At 37.7% G+C, this 13246-nt stretch overlaps 1 protein-coding gene across 6 annotated transcripts in view; it reads left to right on the forward strand.

Moving 5' to 3' along the window:
• The first annotated feature begins 2594 nt into the window (after window positions 1-2594).
• The window catches only part of CFI (complement factor I), a 37918-nt gene continuing 27266 nt past the window's right edge, over window positions 2595-13246 (forward strand). For 2 of the 6 annotated variants that reach the window (XM_067735333.1, XM_067735334.1), the window contains exon 1: window positions 2595-2779. In XM_067735333.1, coding sequence (XP_067591434.1) covers window positions 2723-2779 — 57 coding nt within the window. In that variant the 5' untranslated portion in view covers window positions 2595-2722. The remainder of the gene's footprint in view (window positions 2780-13246) is intronic. The other 4 variants (XM_067735335.1, XM_067735336.1, XM_067735337.1 and 1 more) reach the window with 3 other exon arrangements.

The raw sequence follows: 13246 nt of genomic DNA on the forward strand, positions 1-13246 counted from the left end.
CCCCTTTTCCCCCAAATCCAAACCGTTGCACCTGTGTTCCTCCCTCAGCTCACACCTGTGGCTCTGTGGGGACTCTGGTAATGACCAGCTAAAGGAGGAGGGAGAAGTTTGGGTTTGGTTCACAGATGGGCTCAGTATGTAGGTACAACCTGAAAATAGCAGCTGCATTACAGCCATACTTAGTAATGGTTCTGAAAGACAGTGGTGAAAGAAAGTCATCCCCATGGGCAGAGCTTCAGGTGGCACACCTGGCTCTCCACTTTGTGTGGAAAAATAAGTGGCCTAAGGTTAGACTATATACGGAATCACAGTTTCTAGAAGGGGAGAAACGTGGATGTACATATAGGAGTAGGGCTGAAGTGTAAAAATCTTTTTATCACATGTTAACGCCCACCAGAGAACATCCACCAGAGAAAAGTAATAAATAATCAACAAAATGACTCAGCCAATTGATAATCAGCCAATCTCAGTCATCAACCACCTCAGTACCAGCACAATGGGCACAAGAATAAAGTGGCCATGGTGGCAGAGATGGAAGATACCCATGAGGCCCATAGCATGGACCCTGAAGGTTTCTTTAGCTACTGCCATCAACCAATGTCCAGTCTGACAGCAACAGAGACCAATGCTGAGCCCCCAAAATGGCACACAGTTCATCAAGGATACCAGCTAGCTACTTGCTGGTAAATTGACACATTCGGTTCTTTCAATCTTAAAAGGGCCAGTGGTACATTCTCACAGGAATAGGCATAAATTGTGGGTAAGGATGTACCTTTTCTGTCTGCAGGGCCTCAGGATCATGAGCTAAAGGATTACAGAGTATTTAATCCTCCAACAGGGGATCCCGTATAACATCCTGCCGGACAAGGGAACCCACTTTATAGCAAAGGAGATGTGAGCTTGGGCCTATGACCATGCAATCCACTGGTCATATCACATACTATACCACTGTGAAGCTGGCACCTTATGGAGCATTGGAGTAGCCTGGTGAATGCCAAGCTGAGGTGCTACTTAAAGGCAATACTCTGTGAGGACTGGGTGCTATCCTCCAGGAAGCAGTATATGCATTGTATCCCCAACAGAGAGAAGACACAGGCCTGGGAGCCACGGAACAGAAGCAGGAATAACCACACTTACCATCACTTCTGATGACCACCTGGAGGCCGTGTGCTCTTGTCTCCACACTGTACTCTGAGGCCTGTTCCTCACAGGAAGCACACTTTTGTCCTTTGGCACAACAGGAATCCCACTGAATTATAAGGTGAAACTTCTGCCTGGTGCACACTGAGCTGCTTGTGTCTGGGGACCAGCAGGAAAGAGGAGGCGTCACCATCTTGACAGGAGTAACTGACCCTGATCCTTCGGAGGAAGTTAGGCTGCTATTACACAATGAGGGTAGGGAGAAATGTGTATGGAACCATATGAGCTGCTCAGGTGTCTCTTGTGACAGTAAAGGGATAGAAACAGCAACAATGGTCTGAGAAGTGAATGGTAATCAGGGGCTGGATAACTCCTGGAAGAGGTTGTGAGTCATCCCACCAGGTAGGTCACTGAGGTCAGCAGAGGTGGAAACTCAGGGTGAAGGAAATCCAGAATGGATAGGAAGGAGGCAGGGGGTGAGTATCAACTGCAGCCCCAAGGTCAACTGCAAGGGCAGGGGCTACAGTTCCCTCCCCTATCCCTCTCCGCAACCTCCCTCTCCTAAATAATCTCTCAGGAAGAAAGGTCCCCTGCAGTTTTGAAGGTTTCGCCCTTGAAGCCTATATGGAAAGTAGGTCTAAAAGGTGCAAATGGTAGACTCTGAAAGACAGGGAGATGAGTTTCCCAGATCCGCCTTCAAGGAAGGTCTGGCTACCTGGCCGTGAAGTGTGTGGTCAGCTGACACTTCCTTCTGACAGCCACTAACTGTCAGATCCTTCAAGGTCTGCCTCAGCGACAGAGACCTGCCTCACCTAAGGGCAATCATTTCCTGGGCAACCCTCACCAGGTGACTGAGTAAGGCAGGAAGGATCCAGCCATTTCTGCACGACCCAGGGCCACTGTGACTGGCCACTCTTGCTCCAGAGGCCCCCGTGAGCTGGGCAAGGCTTTGTCGAACCTGCATTGCGGTCTGATTTCTCTTTCTGCTCATTCCTGCTTCTCCTCCCTTCCTTTCCCAGGAGCTGATTCCTGATAAGTATCTCACACCCCGAACTCTGTCTCACATCTGCTTCAGGAGAATCCAAACTGTTGACAGCATTTCTGCTTAGAGAAAATGATTTGATCACAGAACAACTTGTGAATGAAAGGAAGCGTTTTGGTGAGGATTTCTAATGTATTCAGCATAACCTTCAATATTATGGACTTTTACTCTTACCATTTCCTAGTTTTTGTCCTTAAAGAAAAATATATAATTCTATTTTACCAAAACATAAGAAATTTCTTCTAGTGATTTCTGTCTTCTCTAGAAAACAGAACGAGGCATTGTTCAGTATCAAGGTGGGGCATCAGTTTCCTCTTCAGGAAACACAGTCCCTCAGCCATTTACTGAGGACTTTTTTGGTTTCAGTTACGGTAAAACTCTGAAATTTTGCCAAAATCTACATGAGTTCAAAAGTACAAAGCTCTTTAGGAGGCGTGCTCTTTTTAAATATTTTTTCAGAGGTTAAAAATTAAATTTCAAAAGAATATCTGAGGTGCAGACGAGTCCACAGTAGAGATAAAGACCCTGATTGTCTCCAACATGAAGCCTGCTCATGCCGTTCTGTTACTTTTGTGCTTCTGCTTAAGTTTTTGTGAGGTAAGTAATTCAATATCTATGCAAACTATTTTAAGTAGATATTTCAAATACTATAAAAATACAGAAAACATCTTAAGGATACGATTTTGACTTAAGGATCACATAGTTCAGTTGCCAACAATGACAGTATCTAGTCAGTAACAAAGATTTTATGTTAACATCTTGATGAAAGAGCTTTAAGAAATTGCTTTTTTCATATGCTATTCTCTGTGCATAGAAATTGAACTGAATGAGAATTTTACTAATATAGATCTATATTTACAGTAATTATCAAAACAGTAAACATTTATCAAGCTCCCTCTATCTATGTGCAAGGTAGAGTGCTGGGCAAACGGCAAGACTGATCTCTTCCTACAGTAACCATTTGGTACGGTTGTAGAAAGACGATACAAGTATGCCAATGAGGAAATAAGCAAAATTTAAATAATATATGAAAACACAAGAGAAGGAACTTTTAAAAGACATATATATTTAATTGCCAAAAAATGGTACAAATGCTATCTGCCAAGGGACATTACGAGAGGAAAAGTCCCTTCCTGCTAGGAGGTCAGGGAGAGTTTTTGGGTCAAATAGGATTTGAGCTAGGCCCATAATTCTGGATTAGATTTGATCAGTGGAGAGAAAGAAGAAGTGATTTTCCAGCCTGAAAAAGCAGCAAGTGTTATGGCAGAAAGATAGCACAGCACTGGGCTCTTCCAGATGAATAAACCTGTTTGATCAGAGTAGAGACTTTATAGGCAACTCAAGGAGATAAAACCGAAATGACAGGTTGTAGGCAGTCTGAAAGCTGATCTATTAAAATTAGAAATGTTTAAGACATTTTAGATACTTATTGATGATTGCCTGCTTTTGTGATCAAAGAGTTTTGAAACAATTCCAAAATTTGTTTTAATGCCTGTTTATAGCAGCAAATATTTAAAGAAAACTACCTAAGAAATCAGAATTATATACTTTGTTTCTTGTAACTTCTAAAGTATATATTCAATGTTTTCAGTACAGAACGAATGGAGGTAAAGTAAATGCTTGTTGATTAAAATCGATTAAATTTTTGTAGTCTATAAATGAACTATCATGTAGCCATTAAAATAGTGCTTTTATATTTATTGAAACAAAAAAGCCCTCACTAAAAATCTTATTTTTGTTAAAGAGAAAAATACACACACACACACAAATACACACATATAACTGCTTATATAAATGGCAATTTAAAAGTTCATGAAAGGGCTTCCCTGGTGGCGCAGTGGTTGAGAGTCTGCCTGCCGATGCAGGGGACACGGGTTCGTGCCCCGGTCCGGGAAGATCCCACATGCCGTGGAGCGGCTGGGCCCGTGAGCCGTGGCCGCTGGGCCTGCGCGTCCGGAGCCTGTGCTCTGCAACGGGAGAGGCCACAGCAGTGAGAGGCCTGCGTACCGCAAAAAAAAAAAAAAAAAAAAAAAGTTCATGAGGGATGTATATCAGATAAATAACAGTTGGTATCTCTGAGTAATGGGATTGTTGGTGATTTTTATTTTATGTTTTATGCATTTATGAATTTTCAGAGTTCAGAAATTCTGTTTTATTCATTCTTTATTTTTCTTTTTTAAATACCAAATAAATATGTTACATTATAACAAGAAAAATTTGTTTTTTGAAAAAAAAGATATTTCAGCCACATTTTGGATTCCTGGACAAAAAACAGGAAAAAAAAAAAAAAAACCAAACCTGAATATAGTAGTTTTCACTTACACAAAGGAAAAGAGCCTCTTTCTTTTACTGAAAAATCATCCAACAATAAAGTTGTCTTCATTCCTTTAAGAAACAGCATTTTGAAAAGAGTTAATATCATATTTGTGAAAATTCCAGAACTTCTTAGAATATTAGTTTATAAAAGAAAATGGAATGACTTTTTATCCCACCTGCTGAGAAATAACCATTTTAAAATGGAGGTTACCATAGAGACAACATAAATGTGTTCAAAGAAGTTTTAAAATATATCTACATTTTCAACATGAAATAAAATATGTACAGCTAGGAAGAACGTTATTTTGAAAGCTGGGAGCAGATTTCCTTCTAGAGAATGAAAAGCCCCACTCCCTTTTTATATCAAAACATTCTGATGGACTGATTTGGAGTCCATTTTGATGGACTGATAAGCCACCCATCATATATCAATGATGGGTGGATTATGTCATTGAATCAATGATGTCAATGATGGGGTGGGCTGGCAGTGGGTTAGACTTAAGTTGTTCTGAATAGTGAAATGAGAATTCTGGTTTTACGGAACCTACCCAGACAAAGAGGTAAGGGAACTTAGGAAAGGATGGGAGAGAAACTCAGAGCACAGAGGGAGTGGCTGCTGTATCAGTAACCAAAGGATATTAAAGAACAGGGAAGCCAGGTATTTCAGTCAATATGGTTACCTACAGTGATAGTACTGTGCTGTGACATAATCCCTGACTGAAACCTTAAATTTTTACTTTACCCTACAAGCATATTGCAAACCTTGGTTTATATGGGTAGTATTTTGGAAGGAAAGAAGTAGGGTGATGTTCAGCAGAGTGACAAAATGCTGGAAAGAGGATATGCACAGGAGGCAACACACAATGCAGAGAGTGATGTCAGCAACCACGGCAGAGTAGGCAAATCCAAACACTTGTCCCTCCACAAAAAAATAGAAAAATCAAGCAAACTTTCAGAACCACCTTCGTCAGAACTCCAGTTATCAGAGGCCCACAGCACCCAAGTGAATGCTGAATGAAGGAAAAAGGCAATTTAAAAATGGTAGGAAAACTGTGGCATTTCTACTTGCCCTTACCCCACCCTGTTCCCAACTCAGTGGCAGTCTTAAAGATGGCAGTCCACATTCCCAGCATGGAACTCTAGTCCCTAGCTCTAAAAGGAGGAGAGCAGACTTTATTTAAAAAGAACTGTGTTTGTTCTAACCTACCTGGGGGCTACTTGAAAGACTGACACAATGTACTTGTCTTTGTTTCATCTAACTTGGAACTCAGAGTGGAAAGGCAGCAGTCTGTTTCTCAAAAACATTAGAAAGCAAGCAAAAAAAACAACCTACAGCCACCTGGGACAAAAGATTACAGTTGAGACATACAATAGGGTGCCAAAGCTTGGAAGGAAAAAGTTTCAATGGGAAATTAGTGCATTCAAAAGTCCCTGTGTATACTGGGGAATTTCGAAAGCAGCACACATGCCCAGGGCAGGATGCAGCTCAGAAAACACCTAAGAAGACTCTAAGCCTATACCTCCAGGCTCAGTCCAAGCATGAAGTAAAGGCTAAGACATGATTATAAATGTCCTGGCTAAGCATTGAAGGAGTGCCTCAGCACAGAGCCAATTTGCAAACGTGGGGGAGTTTTTTTGTTGTTGTTCTCAATTTGAGAGTTTCCTTTTTCTTTCTTTCCTTTCTTTCTTTCTTTCCTTCCTTCCTTCCTTCCTTCCTTCCTTTCTTTCTTTCTTTTCTTTCTTTTCTTTCTTCTTTCTCTCTTTTTCCCCCTCTCTCCCCCTTTCCCTTTCTCTTTCTCTCTTTCTGGTTCCTTGTTTTCAAGGAAATCTTTGTCTAAACCCTAGCTGAATGCAAGGTAAAGGAACCAAGACTTCAGGGACCACACAAGACAAAAAAACAAACTTTACAAAAACAGTTTAGAAAAGTTAGTAAACAAACAGCTACAATCTACAGAAAGCAAGGGAAGCAAACCCTGAGGAGAAGAAAGAATTTGATTTCAAGAATTACTACATTATAATATTCAAAATATCCAGTCTTCAACCCAAAATTATGAAGCATGTAATGAAACAAGAAAATATGTCCCATTCACATGAAAAATTAACAGAAATTATTTCTGAGGAAGAACAGACTTTGAACTTACCAGACAAAGACTTTAAGTAAACTATCTTAAATATGTTCAAAGAGCTAAAGGAAACCAGGAGGATGATGTATGAACAAATAGAGAATATCCATGAAGAGACAGAAATCATAAAAGGAATTAGACTGAAAAGTATAACAAAGAACTCACTAGAGGGTTTTAATAGCAGATTTGAGCAGGCAGAAGAGTAAATGAACTTGAAGATTGTTCAATTAAATTATCCAATCTGAGGAACAGAAAGAAAAAAGAATAAGAACCTAAGAGACCTGTATGATACCATCAATATATACAAAATAGGAATCTCAGAAGGAGAAGAGAGAAAGGGTCAGAGAATATTTGAAGAAATAATAGCCAAAAACTTATTAAGTTTGATAACAGATAATGAATCTACAGATTCAGGGTGCTTACTCGTCCCCAAAAAGATAATGCTAAGAAATCCACACCAAGACACAAAATAATGAAGTTATTAAAAGCCGAGAAACAAAACAGAAGATCTTGAAAGCAGCAAGAGAAAAGCAACTCATCATGGACAAAGGATCCTCAATAAGATTAGCAGCATCTTTCTCAGCAATAACTATAAAGGCCAGAAGACAATGGGATGACATTTTTTAAGTGCTGAAAGAAAAGAACTATCAGCCAGGAATTCTCTATCCAGCAAAGCTATCCTTTAAGAATGAAGGAGAAATTAAAACATTCTCAGGTAAACAAAAGCTGATGAAGGTGCCAGTATACCTGCTCTATAAGAAACACACTACAAGAAGAAAAAGGAAAGATGGAAGGAAGGAAGGAAGGAAGAAAGAAAAACACTACAAGAAATGGAGTCCTTTAGGCTAAAGGAAAGGACATTAGACAGTAACTTGAAGCCATATGAAGAAATAAAGAATTCCAGTAAAGGTAACTACATAGATAAATACAAAAGCCAATGTAATTTTATTTTCGGCTTGTAACTCCTTTTTATTTCCTACACTGTTTAAAAGACAAATGTATTTAAAACTTATTAATTAACAGGCACACAATGTATAAAGATGTAACGTATAACAGTAACAACATAAAAGGGGATGGAACCGTACAGGAACAGAGTTTGTATATGCTCTTGAAGCTAGGTTGGTATGAATTCAAACTAGACTGCTATAAATTTAAGATGTTAAGTATAATCCCCATGGTAACCACAAAGAAAGTATTTTTTTTAATAATCAAAAAGAAAAGAAAATGAGAAAAAAATCAAAATTGTTTACTACAAAAAAATCAACTAAACATGAAAGAAGGCAGTATGGAGGAAATGACAATAAAGGTATAAGCCATATAGAAAACAAATAGCAAAATGTCAAAAGTGAGGCCTTCTTATCAGTAATTAATTTAAATGTAAAAGGATTAAGTTCTCTAATAAATAGGCATAGATTGGTAGAATTTATTTTTTTTAAAAAAGACGTAATTATATGCTATCTGTAAGACAAATTTGTGATCCAAAGACACAAATGGGTTGAAAGTGAAAGGATGCAATGGAATAAAGCTAGAAATCAGTAACAGAAGGGAAACTGGAAAATTCACAAATATGTGGAACATAAACAGCATACTCTTAACCAGTAGTCAAAGAAGAAATAATAAAGGAAATTGGAAAATACTTAGAGATGAGTGAAAACAAAATACAATATTCTAAAACATATGGGATTGGCAAAAGCAGTACTTAGAGGGAACATTGTAGCAGTAAATACCTACATTACAAAGGAACAAAAATCTCAAATCAATAACCTACCTTTACACCTTAAAGAACTAGAAAAGAAGAGCAAACTAAATCCAAAGCTAGGAGAAGGAAGGAAGGAATAAATATTTGAATAGAAACAGAAAAAATTTTAAAAATAGTAAGACAATAAAATCAATTAAACCAAAATTTTGTTCTTTGAAAAGATCAACCAAATTGACAAACCTTAGCTAGACTGACAAAAACAGAGAAGATTCAAATAAATAAAATCAGAAAGTGGAGACATTATTACTGACCTTACACAAATCAAAAGAATGATAAGAGAATACTGTGAACAATTATATACCAACAAATTAGATAACCTAGATCAATGGACAAATTACTAGAAACATACAAATTACCAAAACCAACTCAAGAAGAAATAGGAAATCTGAACAGACACGTAACAAAAGATTAAATCAGTGATTTAAAAAGAAAGGAAGAAAGAAAGAAAGAAGGGAAGAAAGAAAGAAGGAAAGAAAGAGAGAAAGAGAGAAAGAGGGAAAGAAAGAAAAAGAAAGAAAAGAAAGAAAGAAAGAAAGAAAAGGAAGGGAGGTAAGAAGGAAGGGAGGAAGAAAAGAAAGAAAGAAAAAACTTCTATCAAAGAAATGTCCAAAACCAGATGGCTTCACTGGTGAATTCTACCAAATAACAACACCAAATCTTCTCAAACTCTTTTGCCCACCCCACCCCCCCAAAAAGGAGAGAAAACTTACTTCCTAAATCATTCCATGAGGTCAATGTTACTCTGATACCAAAGTCAAAGATACTACAAGAAAAGGTACAAAGCAGAGATAACGGCTACCTCCTCCCCACCCCCATATAAAAAATTCCAGATATTTCCAGTATTCTTCATTCCTGCATGTAGCTACAGATTTTCATCTAGGATAATTTCCCTTCTGCTTGAAGGACTTCTTTTTTTTTTTAACATTTCTTGTAGTGCAGATACACTGGTGATTAGTTCTTTCAACTCTTGTATGTCTAAAATGGTTGTTATTTTGCTTTAATTTTCAAGTGATATTTTTGCTAGGTATAGAATTATAAGTTGACAGGGGTTTTTTTCTGGTATTTTTTAAATGTTGCTTCACTGTCTTCTCACTTGCATGAGACCTCTGTTGTCACCCTTACCTTTGTGCCTTTGCACATGGGTCTTTTTCTTTGGCTGTTTTAAGGATTTTCTCACTGTTGTTATTTGAGCAATTTGAGATGATGTGCCTTGGTGGAGTTTCCTTCATGTTTCTTCTGCTTGGGATTCATTAAGTTTATTGAATTTGTGGATTTATAATTTTTATCAAATTTGGAAAAGTTTCAGCCATTATTTCTTCGAATAACATTTTTGTTCCCATCTCATTCTTATCTCCTGTGGAACTCCAATTACACATATACTATGTATACTACACCACTTGAACCTGTCCCACAGCTCACTCATACCCTGTTCTTTTTTAAAAAATTCTCATTACTTCCACATTTCATTCTGCATAGTTTCTATTAATAAATCTTTAGGTTTGTTAATCTTCTGCAATGTCCTATCTGTTGTTAGTTCCATCCAGTGTATTTTTATCTCAGATATTGTTATTTTCATCCCTAGAAGTTCAATTTGGATCTCTTATATATTTTTCTTGTCTCTACTTTTTGAACATATGGAATACAGTTATAATAAATATTATAATATACTTACCTGCAAATTCTGACATCTATATTAAGGATTCTGGGTAAATTTCAATCAATTTAATTTTTCTCCTCACTGTGGGTCATATTTTCCTGTATTTTTGCATGCCTGTATTTTTTATTGGATGCCAGCTATTAGGAATATTATCCTGTTAAATACTGGGTATTTTTGTATTCCTGTACATATTCTTGAGCTTTGTTCTGAGATGCAGTTAAGTTACTTGAAAACAGTTTGGTCCTTTCAGGTCTTGCTTTTGAGCATTCATAGGTAGGACCAGAACAATGCTCAGTCTAGGACTATTTGTTCCATACTACTGAGGCAAGATCCTTCTTTGTACTCCTTCCAATGCCCCATGAATAATGAAATTTTCCAGTCTGAATGTTGAGAACAAGCACTATTCATGGCACTGTTTGAGCGTGGGCCCTGTTACCTTGATTTCTATTGGGTGGTTCTTTCCCCAGTCTCTGGTAGTTTCTTCACATTTGGGTGCTGATAAATACTCAGCTGAACAATTAAAAGGGGATCGTCTACAGAGCTACAAAGTTCTCTCTCTATGCCACTTACTTGTTTCCAGTACTTTATTCTGTGAAGTATAGCTGCCTTGGTCTCCCAAGACTCTCAGCTTTGTCTCCTCAAGAAGTCCCTTGGGCTCAGCTCAAGTTCCTCCTCTCTGCACCACAGTCTGGGAACTCTCTGAAGGAAATCACATGGAACAGCTGTAGGCTCACCTACCTCATTTGTTTCTTTAGTCTCAGGGATCTCTACTCTTCATTGCCTGATGTCCAGTGTCTTGAAAATCACTGTCGTCTGTATTTTGTCCATTTCTTGACTGGTTTAGGCTGAATAAGAACTAGGGTAGCTTTATAAGTACCTTTATAAAGGGTACCTTTATAACTAGGGTACCCTTATAAGTCTATCTTGACTAGAAACAGAAGAATTCCCATTTAATTTTAATAATTTTAATTTAAATATCTACTTTTTTTTTTTTTTTAAAGCCAGGGACCGTAGGAAACCAACTCAAAGGATTCTTATTTATTTATTTATTTTATTTTATTTATTTATCTTTGGCTGCCTTGGGTCTTCGTTGCTGCGTGCGGGCTTTCTCTAGTTGTGGAGAGCGGGGGCCACTCTTCGTTGCGGTGCGCGGGCTTCTCATTGCGGTGGCCTCCCTTGTTGTGGAGCACGGGCTCTAGAGTGCAGGCTCAGTAGTTGTGGCACATGGGCTCAGTAGTTGCGGCTCACCGGCTCTAGAGCACAGGCTCAGTAGTTGTGGCGCACGGGCTCAGCTGCTGTGCGGCATGTGGGATCTTCCCGGACCAGGGCTCGATCCCATGTCCCCTGCATTGGCAGGCGGACTCCCAACCATTGCACCGCCAGGGAAGCCCAAATATCCACTTTTGGTTAGTGGCTATTTTATTAGATGGCACTATTAACAATTGCTGGGGTTGCTGAGGTTGAGTTTTTAAAATACAAATGTAAACTTCAAATGAGCACTTTTTTAAAACTTATTCTTTAACAGACATTGTATTAAAAATGGAAGTTAATTCAGCCAACTTTCAGTTCTACCCTGACATAGGCAGTCTCATATGTATTATGCATTGGAATTGTTCAAATTCGTTTCAAGTATAGTTCATCTTCAAACTCTATGTTCTTACGTTTTCCTGAATTTATAATAGATTCAAAATAAAGTGTTGTCACAGTGGTTATAAGAATGAAGAAACGAAAAAAGTTGAGTTTTTCAGTTTTGTCATTCTAATGGCCATTTGGAATTTTTGTTTTCAAAATATAAAATAGTAAAAACAATGCAGCCTGAAAGGTGTAATATTTTTGTTTGCTGAGTGCAAACAGTAGTTCATACAGGAAATATTTTACCTAATATTAGGTAAAATATCAGATTAGGTAAAGATACTGAAAGATACTATTCAGTATCTTTAAAATGAAATTTATTATTTTTATTAATATATTTAATTATTCTTAAACTGTAATATTATTATTCATTACTGCAACAGGCCTATATATAGGTATAGTTTTTCCTTTTTCATTAAGTATATGAATGTAATTTAAAATATTTGTCTAGTACTTTTTTCCTTATTTGTACCATACTATGAATTTTACTTTTTACTTTTTTATTTTTCACAAGCATGATTTTGTATATATTTATATATGAAATTTCAATACAAGAAAATATTTGTGTTTAAATTTTTCTCTATAATTTATTATTCATTTCTTTCATGATTTTTACTGAAAATAATTTTGTTCTATAGGGGGGTTGTTTAAAAAGTACCTGTTGTTTAAAAATATACTAGGCTTGGGACTTACCTGGTGGTGCAGTGATTAAGAATCCGCCTGCCAATGCAGGTGACATGGGGGTTTGAGTCCTGCTCTGGGAAGATCCCACATGCCGCGGAGCAACTAAACCCGCGTGCCACAACTACTGAGCCCACATACCACAACTACTGAAGCCCACGCACCTAGAGCCCATGCTCCTAAAATCTTCAGCTCCTAAAATGTAAAATTCTCCCCGGTGTTCTCTTTTTGTTTTTGTTTTTGTTTTTCACCATTCATTCAATGAATACCAGGCCCACCATGCCCCTGAAGAAAGTCTGAGCTAGGAGAAAGGACCTTTCAACTGAAATGAAAGTCAGAGTCTAAATGATGACCCAGAACTGGACATTGTAGTATATGACTGTTATATATGACTGTTCCTGGGACCAAAATTCTTTTAATCTTTCATTTTTGCTCTAATCTAAGAGTGACTGAAAACTTGATGGCACTTGCCCAAGTTTCTTTCTAAAGATCAAGGAAAAATGACACCTCAGAAAGGGATAAATTTGGGGGGAAAAATCAAGTTTTTTCTGCTTGCACCCAATTAGAGTACTGCTCTTTCAGTAGAAAGGTGATACGTAAAAGCCGACAGTCCCAGCTGTCAGGGCAGTTAAATTTTGTCAGTGGAAGACACAGGAGCTAAGTAATTACAAAACTGTCAACTCTAATAAGTGCTACAAAAGAGGTACATGGAACCATGAAAAGTATGTAATTACTAGATTTTATTCTAGATCGGTGTGTCAAAAACCAGTGTAGTTAACGGCAAATTTGTCAAACTTCCTGGCTATTTGATAAAGTTTACTGAAAAGCATGTTGGATAGAATGACTTTCACAGCTTCTGCAAATTTGTGTGTGGTTTTTAAATGACTGGTTTTTAT

Source organism: Pseudorca crassidens, chromosome 4 (genome assembly GCF_039906515.1).
Source record: "Pseudorca crassidens isolate mPseCra1 chromosome 4, mPseCra1.hap1, whole genome shotgun sequence".
NCBI classification, from domain to species: domain Eukaryota; kingdom Metazoa; phylum Chordata; class Mammalia; order Artiodactyla; family Delphinidae; genus Pseudorca; species Pseudorca crassidens.